At 32.9% G+C, this 17,852-nt stretch overlaps 1 protein-coding gene across 7 annotated transcripts in view; it reads right to left on the reverse strand.

Annotated features, from left to right (window-relative positions):
• Window positions 1-17,627, reverse strand: part of LOC105216540 (uncharacterized) — a 39,229-nt gene extending 21,602 nt beyond the window's left edge. The window contains exons 1-2 of one of the 7 annotated variants that reach the window (XM_029043067.2): window positions 17,181-17,627; window positions 9,921-11,608 (exon numbers count right to left, since the gene is read on the reverse strand). In XM_029043067.2, coding sequence (XP_028898900.2) covers window positions 9,921-11,312 — 1,392 coding nt within the window. In that variant the 5' untranslated portion in view covers window positions 11,313-11,608; window positions 17,181-17,627. Of the gene's footprint in view, window positions 1-9,920; window positions 11,763-12,731; window positions 13,899-16,506 lie in introns of those variants that run through there. The other 6 variants (XM_054227019.1, XM_054227020.1, XM_029043072.2 and 3 more) reach the window with 6 other exon arrangements.
• Window positions 17,628-17,852: the final 225 nt, after the last annotated feature.

The raw sequence follows: 17,852 nt of genomic DNA on the forward strand, positions 1-17,852 counted from the left end.
CCCGCAAAAAGGTGTGTTATCTTCTTCTTCCTGGTTTCCGGGTGTACCCGAAAATTTCACTCGTTCGATTATGACAAAATACAATTGGGCCCATATATTCGGCATAAAGTCCAACAGTTAGTATATGAGGACTGACGTAATATATGAACCGATTTCACTCATTTTCATCACCAAGGTAAACTATTTTGAATACTATACTAATCTTATTAATCATAATCTAATTTTGCTAAGATATCTCACATATTAACCGAGATATGTAGAATAAAGCCCACCGTATTTTTGTAAAACCTATAATGAGGTATATGAGAGCCAAGGATGTTATGACCCGATTTTAATCTTTTTTGTTACGGAGACACACTATTAGAAGAAAAAGATTATCTCTGCATTAAATGAAGATATCTGAAAGATTTGCAGATATTTTTGGTGAAAAATTACCCTTAGGCACTGAGTTCTTCATGTTCGACCACCGGGGTCTTGAAAAGTTATAGTCCGATTTTGACAATTATTTCATAAATAAAAACCTATATTTAGGAATATGGGAGCTATGGATGTTATGACTCGATTTTAACCATTTTTGGTACAAAGACATACTTATTAGAACAAAAAAGAGTCTCTCTGAATTAAATTAAAATATCTGAAAGGTTTACCGATATTTTATTATATATATTACACTTAGGCACTGAATTCATCATTTTCGAAATACGGGGTCTTGACAAGTTAGAGTCCGATTTCGAATATTTTTCCTCAAGGGATGTCCAAGCTCAAATACAGTATTTGTTTACAGTTTTATTACGCTATCTTCATTGGTTCCTAATGTATATCTTATGAAGTGAACGAATCAGATGGAATCCAAAATTGAGTTATGTGGGAAGCTGTCATGGTTGTGAACCGATTTCATTCACTTTTTGCACGTGTCATCAGGGTATCAAGAAAATATTACATACAGAATTTCATTTAAATCGGTCGAGTAGTTTCGAAGATAAGGTTTTTGACCCATAAATGGACGATACCACGCCCATTCTCAGTTTTTTTTTAAATGAGTGCAGCTTTCTTCTATAAAATTTAGTATTTCTGATGTTTTTCCTTACCGAATTAGAACCTTTTTAGTAAATTTCAACATAACCTTTGTATGGGAGGTGGGCGTGGTTATAATCCGATTTCATCCATTTTCATTCCGCATAATGAAATGGCTAAAGGAAACGACTATAGAAAATTTGGTTGATATATGTAGCTTTAGTAGTTAATGAGATATATACAAAAAACTTAGTAGGGGCGGGGCCACGCCCACTTTCCCAAAAAACCTTCTTACAAATATGGCTCTCTCCAGCGTAATCCCATGTACCAAATTTTTTTATAGCACTTTATAGGTTTTCGGTTATCGCAATTTTGTGGGCGTGGTCATCTAAAATCCCTACATTCTTATGGAACGAGGGAACACGTGTATAAATAATATAAAACCTTGATTAACTCGTTACAGTTACCACTCGAAAGTATATAACGAAAGTATATAACTCACTACATTTTTTCTCAACACTGTAGTTCCACGAATGTAATTTTTGGAACACCCTGTAAATGTAATGCACTTAAATACATATACACACACTCTCATATAGTATTCAAACCACTCAGCTTACATACATGCATACATACATATGTACCTGTGCATATTCATGCAAGTCATTAGTCCAAGTAGTTAATTGTAGCACCTTAGTCTTGCTCAATCATTTTGGCGCCGCCTATTGCACTGCAATTTGACTGGTTGACTGGTAGGCAAAACAAGTTTGATAATAATCAGTATAGCAAGTCCTTAAATATCACCTAGAATCAAGTAAATTCTATGTTGCAGGCTGATGTAACGCATAATAGGATGCAATCAGCTGTGTTAAACATGGACCCACAGCAACAATTTGCTGGCAACACACACACACGTATATATATATATGCCTTTAAATATATAGAGTGTGTATGTAATGTATGTGTGTATGTGCGTGTTTGTGATTATATGAAACAACTTGCCGACTGGACATTTTACTTGGTTTCACTTTTGCTGCTGCTGCTGCTGCTGGCAGTGCTCAACGCTTAATACCCCGACTCTTTTACCATACTCTGCCACCGAAACGGGGCCACAACGCACAGCCGTAATTGCTGTAGACACTCAGGCGAACGACAACGGCATGAAATTCCGGTTGACGGTGCTGTGAATGATGAGGACGCACGGCGACGAATGCAACTGATGATGAACGCCCGCCGTGTAGTTCACTGCAGTGCAGTGTAGTGCTAAGCGGTGTCGGGCAGTTGGAAAGTGCAGCAAAGTGCGCGACAGCAATTAACATTGTAAATTGCAAAGATTGCGAAGATTGCAACAAGCTGATTTGCGGCAGCAATGAGCAAAAATCAACTGCATTCTTTGCTTGCAATTCTTTTTATATACAGAGGTTGCTTTGTTGTTGTTGTTGGGTTTTGTAGTTGTAGCAGTGCGCTGTTGATGATGATGATGAAACACAATAGGGCAATTTTAGGACTTATTGAGATTCTAGGTCGGTAATTCCGAAATTCCGAATGCGTTGGAGAAAGGCGGCGCACATACGATACATATATATATATAGGTACATATATAGTACATATATAATAATGAGTCTTTCAGTGCCTAAGTATGTATGTACTTATGTACTTCAGTGCAATTTTGTAGCTTCCGAAAGAAAATTACACAACCAACCTGTTGTTTCTTATAAGGCTATTTCCCTTATAGGTGCATAACAGTAACTGTAGCATGTAATATATGGCATATATACATAAATACATACTTCAATGAAATATACGCGATTGTTGTGGGAAAGTATGACAACTCCTACTAACACTGTACTTATAAAATCATCTGTTCTGATAAGCGATCATTGGTGGTAGGCACCAAAAGAGGAGAAACATAAATTATTTCTGTTACCAGAATGAAAAAAAGGTAGCTGTACTTAAATTCATAATTTTATATATATAATTTCTTAAACCCATATAATATTCATAATATTTGAAATAATAATTTAATAATATAGTACAGTGGAACTTCTCTAACTCGAATCACCATATTCCACAAAAAAACTTGGAGTTAGAGAGACTTCGAGTTATGGAATTTTCAGTAGGAAATATAATTTTTCAAAAAGGAGTAAAATATATTTATACCCTACTTTATTTATTTAATTCGCAAAACGTTTTATTGTCATATGTTAAAACATGTATTCTGATTTTTTTCTGTTGCAGTTTGCTATTGTTTGTCTCTTGACTTTTGTATTCCATGCCTTTGTTACAGGATTTATGCAATTCATAAGTGTAATATCATACTTTTTGCTCGCCTCCATAAGATATAGAGGGACTCTTCTAAAATTTTACCTCGATAAAAAAAAATTTAAATTTTGTATTATGCCCTTGTCGAAAAGTTCGATTTATGGAAGGTAATTTGTATGAAATTTGACTTCTATTGCCTCTTCGAAAGTTCGAGTTATGGAGAACTTCGAGTTATTACTTTCCATAGAATATTTATAATATTGAACTGCATCTATCAACAATACCCCTAATAACTATTGAAGATATCGGAATAAGACTTTACACAAACACTGTTCGTCTAATAATCGTTCAAATCAGACTTATCTGTTGTCTCAATGAAATATAATATATAAATGATCAACATGACGAGTGGAGTTGAAATCCGGATGTCTGTCCGTCCGATAACATCTAAAGTGCCATAACTAAGCCTTAAATAAAGCTATAAAATAAAATAAAAATATATAAATTTTCGTGCAAAGGATCGCACTAGAAAGGGGCATATCCGGATGTAATTTTTTTGGGAAGTGGGCGTGGCCCCGCCCCTTAATAGGTACTTTGTACATATCTTGTAAACTTCTAAAGCTATATGAACCAAACTCTCTTCAGTCGTTTCTTTTAGGTACTACCTTATACAGTACGAAAATGGAGGAAGTCGGATTATAACCACGCCTACTTCACATACTAAAATTATGTTTAAAACTACTAATAATACTTTAACTCAGCAATGGAAAACACCAGAAACCTTAAGTTTCATGGTAAAGAAGATACGGAAGGGCTTCATGGTATACATAATTTTAAATGGGCGTGGTTCCACACACTTATGGGTCAAAAACTATATCTCCGAAACTTCTCGAAGAATTTAAATGAAATTCGGTTCATAATATCTTCCTAGCTTCCCAATGATATGTTGTGAAAATAGTCCAAATCGGTTCACAATCACGCCTACTTCCTATGTACCAGAACTTTGAAGTCGATTCAATATAGATTTACAATATATAAAGTAAGCACTAGTAAAGATCTCGGAACAGAACTTTGCAAAAATAAATAAAGAGTGGCATCGCCCTTCTAAAAATCTTCGAAATCGGTCCACAAGTTTTCAAGATCCTCAGTGCTTCTAATAAATTTTTTACTGAAAATATATTTTGAAGGAATTCAGGGGGAATATGTTTCTTCTAATAATATGCCAATTTTGCTTAATATGATAACATAAATATTGTATAATAGCCATATTCGATCCGTCATCTTTCTCATCTCTTTGTTTAAGTTCTGCTCGCATGTTATTTAGTTAAAATCAATAAAAAAGAGGTTAGACCTCTACAAAATGGTATAACTGCTTATTAAAATAAGAACTTCAGCATTATACCTACGGTATTTATACCAGTTGCTCGTTCGATTCGCTTCTTTCAAGCTTCTTAAAACTTTGAATCTAAACCGATATCACTTTATCAATTGTTTGAAGTTTTTTCGAAAAAAATGGAAAATTTTAGTTTCCCTAACCTAAATATAAAAGCTCTCAACAACCTCAGATCACTAAGATGAGATGTGGTTTTGTCTAAACCTAGCGCCTGCTACAGATAATGTAAGCAATACAGCTGAAAATTTAATCGTCAAAAAAAAAATTACAATTAGACTTTTGGACATTAGACGATTAGTATGTAAGATATCTTATCAAAATTAAGTGAAATTGTATATAAATTAGTTCGCAAAAATGGTTGACTTCGGTCCAGGTAGTACCAGCCATCATACACTCTATATAATGATTTTCATTATTCTGGTGCAGCTTATGCCGAATATTTGGGTCGAATTTGGGTCGTGGAAACATATTATTAAGTATAGACCTTCCACTAGCACCAATACACCCGGTAAAGTGAAAAATCTTCTAGACCTTGGTCTAGTCCCCATAAATAATGGTAAATACTGACCTAATCTGGGCTTTACTGTAAACGTATTAAGCTATTTCGCAAGACCAGCATTTCTGTCGATCTTGTTTTTATGAACAAGTAATGCAAATAATTCACGGAAAACCCAAATATGAGATTACTATATTACATGAGATTATTTGATTCGAACATTGATTTGATTTAGCAATCATACATACATATGTATATACATTAATCATTTCCTAATATGACAGCTCTTTATCACTGAAAACCTTGTAAACTAACGCATAAATTGTTATTTATGAAATAGTGTCGGAAGCACTGAGAAAGTTTTCGCAAAGCCTGGTTATCAGTTCCGCGAAATCAGTAGATTTTATGAGAAGAATTCTTCGCGGTTGCTGATTTATTGCCATTATTTTCACTAATATGCCAATTAGATTTATAGAAGTGCTCTAGAGACTCTAATAAATGCTTGTTAAACAGAAGAGGAAGTCGCATAACAATAGTTTATGACACGACCTCCTTTGACGAGCAAATTTTAGTCTAAATTTAATAATTTAACTAATATGACTTCAGCAGGCTTCAAATTAAATATTTAAATCGAGACGGTTCCTTAAAAGACAATATTCCGATGAAAATATTTTATTTTAAATTCTTTAATACTAAGAAATTGCTCCAAAGCCACTTAAAATCATTCTCCCAACCTAAGGCAGCACCTAATGTTTGTCGCACGCACTTATTAGACTCCACTGCATGGGAGCATAGAAATGGTCGCATTCGTGCAATTTTGCTAAAAGCAACAGTATCTGTCTTTTCACACCACAGGCCTGTCATAGCCCACTGCCGCGCGCAACACCTACGCTATCCGACGATTCTTTATGCTGGCCAACAACAATGCTTTGGCATGGCATAAACAAGACTTTTGTTTGGGCCAACGATGGCACTTATGAAAATTAAAAATACTGATAATAACAGTGATAATGCGAAAATATATGCGAAAACATGTGCAGAAATTAGCGTGGGAAGCATTTAAGCATTTGCGAGTAGACTGAAATAGACGCAAATAGCATAGAATAGACTAGTCTTTGAAAGGCGTTGTATGTATGTATCTAAAAGCACATGCTTACAGGCTTAACTAAGTGTAGATAGATATATTCAAAAGAAATCGCAACCATGTGTGAAAGCATTATTTATATTCATACATATTTATGTTTGTTATATTGGAGGTGTTGCAGAGATACCAAGTTCATAACGAAATCAACATCACAACTAAACGTATGTGATATGAAACCGAAAAGTTATTTTGTAATAAAGGTTATACGATGGAAACTTAGTAAGAGCGCGATCTCAATTCTCTATTTTTTATTCTCACGCTTAAACAAAATGCATCACTGATTCCATGACCTGTAGTCTAGACTGTCTATACGAAGCTAAGTTTAGCCACATATTTGTCTAGGTTATGCTAAATTGGTAATACAATTTAGTTTATTTAATCCTATCTAAAAAAATGTAGAAATTCCGTATAGTGGTCGGAATGAAGAGAAATATTTTCTAAAATATACACATATGTATTAAGCCCCTCGTGGTTAAGATAAAAATATCAATGGATGAGTTTTTATAATTTTCCATGATATTATTTCACCATAAAATATTTGTGGAAATTTTAGAAGTGATAGGTTCTTTGAAGATTATTATTAGGTGAGAGAACTCCCGAGTAACAAGTTTCAAGCGATTCCCATGAATTTTTCAAAAAAAACGTCCGTCATCACTCCGTCCGACTCCAATAGTCGGCATTTTGAATTTTGAAAAACTAACGCCGCATTCGTAATCCGTGACCCCGAAAACCCCAGAGTAACGAGTTTCAAATGAATTTATAAAATGGATGTGTGCCATATTGGGTTTTTAAAGTTATGTCAAAACTCTGATCTGATGGGGTTAAATGGACCGGATTCGGATTCCGCGACCCCAAACACATAAGGAACACATAGTAAGATCCTCAGTTCATGACAAATTTTATTTTTTGTGTGGCTGTGTAATCAGATCGATATAGTTGGAAGAGACTTCCATTTATATCTAGTCCTGAATTGTCTTTATAGGAGAGTTACCTAAAATTTCTAGGTGAAAACTCGAGTTACGGATCGCGCTATTCAAATCAGGGACAAATATATTGTTGTAAAGGAAATATAAGTTGTAAAGAAAATAGACCATTTAAATATAATTCGATGGTATAAATTAAATGGATTGGTATAATAAAATATATATAGAACAACTATATTGAAATAAGAGAGCGTTCTCGTATTTAATTCAACTAGATTAAAGTAAATTATTGAAGAAGAAAGGAAAGTTCTATCTCTCAAACATACAACATTCAAGTAGATAAAAGGCGAATTAAAAATGGTTAGAATGGCATACATTTTTACGTATCTTTGGAAAGATTTACATTAGCTCTCTTATCCATCAAACTAGTTCTAACAATAAAATATTGTCTGTTAACCGATATTTTCTTATTAAATTCAGGCTTACCGCTAAAGGTTGGAGAGCGACGAATCGAAAGCTCAACTGGTATAAAGCAATAGTAAATACCGATTGAATGAATTTCTGTTTTACAAGTTTAAAGCAGTATACATACTGTATAGAACTCAAGTAGTTAACTGTTTCCATACGAAAACTTTCTGACAAGTCACCAACCAAGGAAGAAGGTTTATATGAAAATGTTTTTATTTATTCAGGAAATGATACAAAATTTTAAAAATGTACTAATATTGGTGGTTCCTTTCAAGAGAAACTTTTGAAAATCGATCGTTCCAGTTTTTTAGCCAATAGAGATGAGGGTTTCCATGAGAATGGCAATATGAAATTACTATCGAAGTGGCAAAAGGTGGTAAAAGGAATAGAACAAAGCGGTGAATATTTGACCTCAATCGAATCATTCTCATCTTGCTATATAAAACCTTTACTTTAATACAGAAATAATGTATTTATTTTCACTAGACATATTCAGTTATATTTATCAATAGAACAAATGGAATATAGATCATTTGGGCATATCTCGGTGGGAATGGACGGTCTGGCAGGTATCGATTACTTAATACCATTTTCCAATTAGGAAAGAAGGTTCCGTTTAAACATAGAAAGAGATGGCTGGCGTAAAAGCACGGTACTAAATACCTATCTAATAGGCGCGGAGATATATATACTATTCAGACTTAGTAAAGCTGCCTTTCAAACTACCGAATTACTGCAGTATATTTTGAGCGGAGGTGCTTACTATTGTGGGAGCCGCCGAGCTAGCCTCCAATGCAACAGCTGACTCTAGAGTTAATATAGGCAACCGAGTTAATATCGACGTAGACAGTCAAGCAGCAATCAAGGCAATAATCTCATTTCGCAACTCGGCCAAAAGTGTGTTGAGTAACAGGGTGACAGTAGACGGAGTTGTACGGAGCAAGTGGCTACACTTCCACTGTGTGCCAAGCCACAAAAGCATTGAGGGCAATGGGATTATAGACGGGATTGCCAAACTCCAGGCCAGACGTTGATCTAGGCAGCAGCATGGCAAGGAATATCATAACGCGTTTGAAAAATATACCGGAGGGTAAAACCGCTAAAGCCATGTATAAAGAGATAGACCACAAATACACTGTGGGATGTCCACAATAATAATAAATAAATTATAATTCTTAAGTAGGACGTGTGTAGCTGCTGCTGCGAGATCACCAGAAAAAGGGAGGATCGAACAGATGATATTTCAGTGTTGCCATATCAGCATCAAATAATTATATTGCAGGGTTGCATTTTAGTTGATGATGTTGATTGAGGTTTGGCCTTGCCACAATACAAAATCTCTATTGGCACTCGATAGAAGGAACTGAAGGAGTATGGTTGCAATTCTCACTGACCACAGTCTGGTTGCGGCACACGCCTGTAAGATGGGACTGACAGAACGAGATGACTGCAAGAAATGTCAAGAGGAAGGCAGAAGAGAAACAATGCAGCATCTCGTGTACGCTTGTCCTGCATTGTCAAGGCAACGGCGCCAGCATTTTGGGTTCACACAGTACGAGAATCTGGAATAGGTATCGTCAAAACCTTCTAAAATTCGCCTCAAGCGCTGGGTGACTACGTGACAGCAGTCCATCTTGTCTCGCAAAGCACGAAAACTGTGCTGGTGGCTTATTGGCCTACCAGATCAACCTAACCTAACCTATATTTATCAATGAAAACACTTTAGTGCAAAATATAAATGGTTGTTGTCTGAGTACTAAAATTGTGTTGTCGGTCCATAATTGGACATAATATTTTTTTGTCTATTTTAGACTATTACGAGACTATTTATAAATGACAAAAATCTGACAGCTGACATCGCGAGGTATTAAGCCATGTAATAGTGCAGTCACTTGTAAGGAAAAGAGGACGACTGTCTGACCAATCGGGCTTGCCTTTCACACAAGTTAAGATAGCTTACAGCAAATTTATTTGACTACAAGTAATTCTACTAAGGCGCTTTAAAAAAGCTGGCTACTTATGTTATGTGCGTTTCCTTCTAACTTTTATGCTAATAACACTTAATACCGCGTGTGGGCACACAAAATATGTGCAACCAACAAATGAACTGTGTAAGTAGGCTTAAAGTGTACTGTGTCGTGACGGTATTCCTATAAAAATCAACATTTTATTGCATTTACTTAAACCTAACTACGAAAAAAAAAACGAAAAACGACTTACATCATCCATCATGTCAAATGGCAAACGATTGTTGCGCAACTCCGACGCTTGTACGCGATGATGATCGCGTGCCACCCGCGCGTGTTCGCTCTCATATTGCTGCTGCTGCTGGTGCTCTTCACGTTGCCAATGCTGACGCCTATGCAATTGCATTTGTTGCGCATGCCATTGCTCTTGATTGTGCCGCAATTGTTGATGGTGCTGCACCGGTCGCCACTCGACATCACCACCATCAATGCCATCGTCAATGCCACTGTCATAAGTGTAGCCACCGATATCGGAAACGGCAAGTGGTTGTAACTGTGACTGTGTCGCATGCGGCGATTCATTCGGCTCATCATCGGCAGTGTAATCATAATACTCGACATCATCATCATCCACATAATCGACGCTTTTGTCATTTCGTGTGTTCTCGGTTGTGAGGCCGTCATCCGTTGTCGTGCTCACAGCCGCTTTGTGCTCCTTAATGCCGCCGCCACCGCCGCCTACTGTGGAATGCGTATGCGCATGCAAGACTGTAGAGCTCGCAGCGTCGTCGTCTTCGTCGTCGTCGTCAGCATTATCAGTGTCTACATTAATTTGACTGCTTGCGTGCACGACTTTATTATGGTGCATGAGATGCACAACAGATGTCATTGTCGTGGCTTTTCTGCGACTCAAATCGGCTGCTGGCTGTAGTTTATGATGTTTATGATGATGTTGTTGCTGATGCTGTTGTTGTTGTTGTCGTATTATCGCTTGTTGTTGGTAATCATTTTGCGTATTGCCTTTGTTCGCCTCATCAACGGTAATTGTGCGTTCGTTGTTGTTGTAGTTGTTGTTGCTATACGTAGGCGGCCAAGTCGGCTTAACCAGTTCGTCCACTCCAGCCAGCTCAACAGTCTCGCTGCCATTATCCATGACTGTCGTTATCGAAGTCCTTGACTTTAACGCGTTCTTATGTTGCGCATGCGTATGCTTTTGTTGTAGTTGTTGTTGCAATTTTTTCTGTTTATCTAATTCTAATTGCATGTCATAACTGACTTTGTGTTGTTGTTGTTGTTGCTGCTGTTTGTGCTTGTGCTGAAAGTTCAAACTCTCCATTGCATCAGCGGCGGCTGGCGTTGTTATTTCACTAGCCATCGCAACACTTTCGCTTTTCACCCCATCAGCATGCTGTTGTTGTCTATGCCGGCTGTGATGTGCTGCTGTTCTATGCATATGTGCGCTTTTATGCCGCACGTGATGCTGCTGCTGCTGCACTAGATTCTCTTCATTCTCGTTGAATTCCATGCTAGCATCATGTTGTTGGCTGACGTCAGCCGCATAGCTGGTGGCTAATGGTTCGGCAATCTGCACACTAAGGCAGTTTAGCACAAGGAATACAACAATAACAGCGAATAGGTTTTGCATTATGTTTTTGTTGTTGTTGTTTTATTTTTTTTATTATTATTGTTTTCACTCAATCGCTTATGCGGAAAATACTGTTTTAATGGTTGCCGCGGCTGCTTCCACTGCTTATTATTTTTTTCTTTTTCTTCTTCTTTTTTTCACTTCTTCTTTATTTTGCTACTTTGCAGGTTTTTATTGCTGCTGCGTTCACTTTTATCTTTTTACACTTTTAATGGTTTGAGAATTTTCACTTTTTCACACCTCACAGCTGCCACTGTACGTGCCGCATACGAGTACACAACACTGTAGAGTTAGACCTGTATGTTGAATATCGTGTAGACAGTTTAAATATTTGCTAAGAACATTTTATGTCAAAATTAACTAGATTATACCGGTTCAGTGAATCGTCGGTATGTTTGGTTGTCTTTTTGAGTTTTCGACTTCCTTTAGGTCGACTATATATGAGCGTAACTGATGAGAATGTGTCTTCAGATTAACATATCCAACATATATACATATTATACATATTTACTGATGCCTACAACTTGAATACAGTCATCCATACAAATAAAATGAAGTGTTCAAAAAATAACGGGAATTTTGGTTTTTGAAAAAATCTTACAGTCGTCGAAACACTTCTCAGACTCGACTTTTGGGATAGCCTTTTCAACGATTTTCGTATGCATGTATACGATGATTCTTTTTTTTAAGAAATCACAGGGAGTAAGGTCAGGTGAATATGGAGGTTGGGGCATTGCATAGTTACAGTATTGTTTTTGCTCAAGAATTCAGGAACAAGCATCGAAGTGCGAGCGGCTGCTCCACAGACAAATTAAGCAATGAATTCTGACAATCTGGTTCTTCAAACCCGTAAAATTTCAAAATTCCCGTTATTTTTTGAACATTAAAAAATAAAAAAATTGAAAAAATGGACACTCCAAACCCTTAAAATTTTAAAATTTCTGTTATTTTTTAACAATAAAAAAATTAAAGAAATGGACACTCGAACCCCGAAAATTTATAATTATAAAAAATTCCCGTTATTTTTTGAACAATAAAAAAATTAACAAATGGACACTCCAATCCTGAGAAATTTAAAAAATTGCAAATTCCGTTATTTTTGTAGCAATAAAAATTAAAAAAAATTAAATTTTGAAATTCCCGTTATTTTTTGAACGAAAAAAAAATAAAAAATTTTAAGAAATGTATTCTCCTAACCCTTAAAATATTATATTTCAAAATTTCGTTATTTTTTACAATAAAAAAAAATTTAAGAAATGGACGCTCGAAACCCGAAAATTTTAAATTTAAAAATTCCCGTTACTTTTTGAACACAACTCGCATTTACATATCTCTTCCGTGCATGTTTTGTATCAATTTTCATGCACTTCACTGCCTTTCCAGCACGAAACTACACTTTATAAAGTGCCTTCTTCTTACTTTTCTTGTTGTTGCTGCTGCTTTGGTCAAGCCATTAGGCCTATAGGAGAGCGTAAATATAGACTTCGAGTGCTGGAACAGTCAGCCGTCTGTTAAATACAGCGCTAAATGGCAGCCATTAAGGCAATGTTTAGTAATGTCTAACAACACCAATTACTAGCGCTTGATTAACGTTGCTGTTGTTGTTAGCAGCTACAAACTGGCAGTTATATTAGCAGTCAGCTATATTAACGTTCGCTCGGTCAATCTTTGCTGCCGACTTTTAGCGTCTACTATTCTACATCCAATATTTGCATACGCTTTGACTACGGCTATAAACATAAGTCTCGACTTATTAATTGCCTTGTCAGTGGTGGCGCTGTCAGCCGTCAGCTGTCAGCAGTCTGGTTATTGTTGCTGTAGCGTCCAGCATTTGCGTTTAGCACGCTATTAAGCAATATACAAATGATTAGTTTTTTAACGCTAGTGGGCTGTAGCTGTCTATTTGACCCAATTAATGCGTTTTGCGCTCTGTATCCGAAGATTCCCGGCGCGCTGACAACAAACACACACGCACACGGCACGCAATTAGATAATCAAAATACATTTGGTGAGTTTGTTGCGATGAGCTTATAATTATCATATGGAGGTATTGAGCTATGTAGGGAGCTGTATATGCCTGTGCTGGAATGAGCATTTGTATTGAAAGGTGTTTGCGCAGCGTTAGACGCCCCGCGAATATTGTTTGTATATATGTGTGCATGCGCTTGTATATAAATAAAATATAAATAAAACTGACAAGTAGAACAAGTTTAGTAAAACAGCAGTGTGTTGATAATGCAAAATATGTGACTTGTTTTTGGAATTTATTGACTCGAGCATGCAAAGTTGTGACGAGATTTGAGCGGGGAAATTTATGGCAAAATTTTTAATGATTTTTATGTGCTTTTTTGAGTCGTGTATGTAAAAATATGACGAGTTTTGTTCAAAAAAAAAAATATATATATATATATACGTTTCTGATGCGTTTTATTGACTTGGGCAGGCAAATTTAAGACAAAATTTATTGGAATTTTTTTCAAAAATGTTTAAAACATTTTTATGCGCTCATTTCATACAAAGTAGCGCCAATTTTGCTTATATTTATTTGTTTAAATACAAAAAGCCGAAGAAAACACAAAAATATACAACAAACATACCAAAGTATACTGCTAAAAAAGAATAAAGTGAAAATAGTATATTCGAAACCAATTTTGTTAAATTTAATATTTCTTTTGATCCATTTTTTTTTATTTTTTTAAACTTTTTCTGAAATTTATTTTTATTCAATTATTTTCGAAACTTTTTCACTTGTATAAATTAAAATCTGTTTTAATTTTTTCAAAACTTTATTTTTAAAATTTCATTTTTTTTCAAAACTTTTTATATTAAATTGAATTTATTTTTCAAAACTTTTTATATTAAATTGATTTTATTTTTCAAAACTGTTTATCTTAATTCTTTTTTAATTTTTTTCAAAACTTTATTTTTCAAATTTCATTTTTTTTTTTCAAAAGTGTTTATCTTGTTTATTGTTTATATCTATGTTTATTTGTTTTTTAAATTTCTTCAAAACTTTTTACTTAAATATAATTCAAAATAAAAATTTCAAAACATTTTTTTTAATTTAATTTGTTTTTTAAATTTTTCAAAACTTTTTATATTGAATTAAGTTTTCTTAAATCTTTCAAAACGTTGTTTCTGAAATTAATTTTTTTTTCATAACAGTTTTCCTTAAAATAAAAATATTGAATCTAAAATTTATTTATTAAAATTAATTTTAATTTTTGTTCAAAGCTTTATTTCTCAAAATTAGTTTTTTTTTCAAAACGTTTTATCTTAAGTTAATTTTTTTTTTAATTTCCTTTAAACTGGTTACTTAAATTTAATTCAAAATAAAAATTTCAAAATTTTTTTTCTTAAATTAAATTAATTTTTAAATTAAAAAAAAAACTGTTTGTCTTAAATTTAATTTAATTTTTTTAAATTTTATTTTTAAAATTTCTTTTTTTACAAACTTTATTTCTCAAACTTACTTTTTTCAAAACTTCTTGTATTAAATTTAGTTTTATTTCAATTTCTTAAAATTTTTTTAATTAAATTTAATTTAAAAAAAATTTCGAAACCTGTTTAATTTGATTTCTAAATTTGTAAAAACTTTTTTATTTTAAATTTCATTTTATTTTTAATTTTTTCAAAACTTTATTTTTCAAATTTAATTTTTTTTCAAAACTTATTATCTTAAAATTTTTTTAAATTTCCCTTAAACTGTTTTACTTAAATTTAATTCAAAATAAAAATTTCAAAATTTTTTTTCTTAAATTAAATTAATTTTTAAATTAAAAAAAAAACTTTTTGTCTTAAATTTAATTTAATTTTTTCAAAATTTTATTTTTAAAATTTCTTTTTTTACAAACTTTATTTCTCAAACTTACTTTTTTCAAAACTTTTTATATTAAATTTAGTTTTATTTCAATTTCTTAAAATTTTTTAATTAAATTTAATTTAAAAAAAATTTTGAAACCTGTTTAATTTGATTTCTAAATTTTTAAAAAACTTTTTATTTTAAATTTCATTTTATTTTTAATTTTTTCAAAACTTTATTTTTCAAATTTAATTTTTTTTCAAAACTTATTATCTTAAAATTTTTTTAAATTTCCCTTAAACTGTTTTACTTAAATTTAATTCAAAATAAAAATTTCAAAATTTTTTTTCTTAAATTAAATTAATTTTAAAATTTTAAAAAAACTTTTTGTCTTAAATTTAATTTAATTTTTAATTTTTTCAAAACTTTATTTTTAAAATTTCTTATTTTACAAACTTTATTTCTCAAACTTACTTTTTTCAAATCTTTTTGTATTAAATTAAATTTTTTTTAATTCCTTAAAAATTTTTTAATTAAATTTAATTTAAAAAAATTTTCAAAACCTGTTTAATTTGATTTCTAAATTTTTAAAAGGCTTTTTATCTTAAATTTCATTTTATTTTTAATTTTTTCAAAACTTTATTTTTCAAAATTAATTTTTTTCAAAACTTTAATTCTCAAATTTACTTTTTTTCAAAACTGTTTCTCTTAAATTAATTTTTTTTAATTTCTTCAAAATATTTTTAATTAAAATTAATGTAAAAAAAATTTCAAAACTTTTTTACTGAATATAAGTTTAAAAAATTTTCAATACTTTTTTCTTAAATTTAATTTGATTTTTAAATTTTTCCAAAACTGTTTTACTTTAATAAATTTAATTTAATTTTAATTTTTTCAAAACTTAATTTTTCAAATCTAATTAATTTCAAAACTTTATTTTTCAAATTTAATTTTTTTCAAAACATTTTATCTTAAATTAATTTTTTTAATGTTTTCAAAACTTTTTTTTATAGAATTATTTGATTATTTTATTTTTTTTTAACTTTTTTTTAATAATTTAATTTTTTAAAACTTTTTCTTTATTAAATTTAGTTTGTTTTTTAATGTTTTTCAAAACATTTTTTTCGAAACAGTTTTTCTTAAATATTTTTTTTTTTTTAATTTTTTCAAAACTTTTTGCATGAAATTATTTGTTATTATTATTTAATTTATAATAATAATTATTTATTTTATTATTTTAAAACTTTTTATGATATTTAATTTTTTTAAGTTATTTTCTTTATTTTAATTTTTCATTATTAATTTTTTCAAAACTATTTTTCTTGAATTAATTTTTTTTTTTTATTTAAAAAATTTATTTTTTGTTATATTTTTCAAAATTTTGTTTCTCACTTTTTTCTCAAATGTTTCGTTCAATATCGACGTGCTTTTCAATTTATGCCACAACGCGCTTTTCACACACACATACTTTTCATAATTTTATTTATAATAATTCTTCCATTTTGACTGCTAGTCGACTAGACAGTTGCCAAGTTCGAAGAACGCTTCAAGGCATTAACTGACGCCCACTTATTTAGAATACCGCGACAAAGTGGCATCTTCGCCAAGTCGCACACTTGTTTTATCTGTCTTACTGTGCCGCTGTGTGCCGGCGGCGTGTATTTGGTGGGAAATCCAAATTTAGCTACGGCATACGTTGCCAATTCGACCACGCGTGCTGGCCACCTGATTGTCATAGGCTTTACAGACACTATACTTATACTATAATTACAACAACACAGCGTCAATATGAAATGTTATCTGTATATATAAATGTATGTGTGCCTTGCAATCAATTCACTCATAATAATAACGTAGAACAAGTTCACTAGCAGAAAAGTGGATGCACATGCAAATTCTTCGTATTGTGTATGTATGTATGTATATATGTTTGGCTCTGCGAATATTTATTGCACGTTAAGGTGAAGTTCACTGCATTCTACAATATTTTATTTTTTATTTTTTTATATTTTATTTTATTTTTTGCTTTATTTTTAAACAGCACTTTGAGTTTAGTTGTTGCTTACAAGTTTCATTTCGCATACAGCTGAGTATACGCTCGACTCTTTGAACCGGCACATACAGCTACGGGATTTGCTGGTTCTACGCGTACGCTTGCCGCCTTTAATTTCGCTCACATCGCGTGCAAGAATTTTCACAAACAAAAAGCGACTATTTTTTTATAATTTTTTCACTTTCATTGCACGTCTGACAAGCTCCAACAGCTGTCTATACGGATTTTTTGGCGATCCTTTGCAGCGGTGCTATACTATAGAACGCGTTAGTTAGTCACCAGTGCGCCATAACGAACACTTTATTAATTGTGAACACTCGAAATGCTTGGTATTTTATTAAATTTCGAATTTTGCTAAGCGATCCACCGTGTGTATCCGCTGTACGCGTTGTTGTCTCACCGACGATTCTCGCGGACTGTTGTCGCAACGCAAGCATGCGTTGCCGCAAGCTGGTAGGCAGTCAGCTAGCTGGCAGTCTTGCTGCTGCTGCGGCTGCTGATCGTGGTTCGTAGTCACCGTCGTCGATCGGTTGCCGGGTTGTTCACACACACACAGCTAGAGCCGGTATGTGCGCCAGCGTTGACTTTACGCTGCGCCGAATATTGTGATATTTGCGTTGGCCGTGCTCGCATACGGCTGATGATCATCACCACCAACGACATTCGCATTATTTAAAGTTTTTCT

Source organism: Zeugodacus cucurbitae, chromosome 3, assembly GCF_028554725.1.
Source record: "Zeugodacus cucurbitae isolate PBARC_wt_2022May chromosome 3, idZeuCucr1.2, whole genome shotgun sequence".
NCBI lineage: Eukaryota > Metazoa > Arthropoda > Insecta > Diptera > Tephritidae > Zeugodacus > Zeugodacus cucurbitae.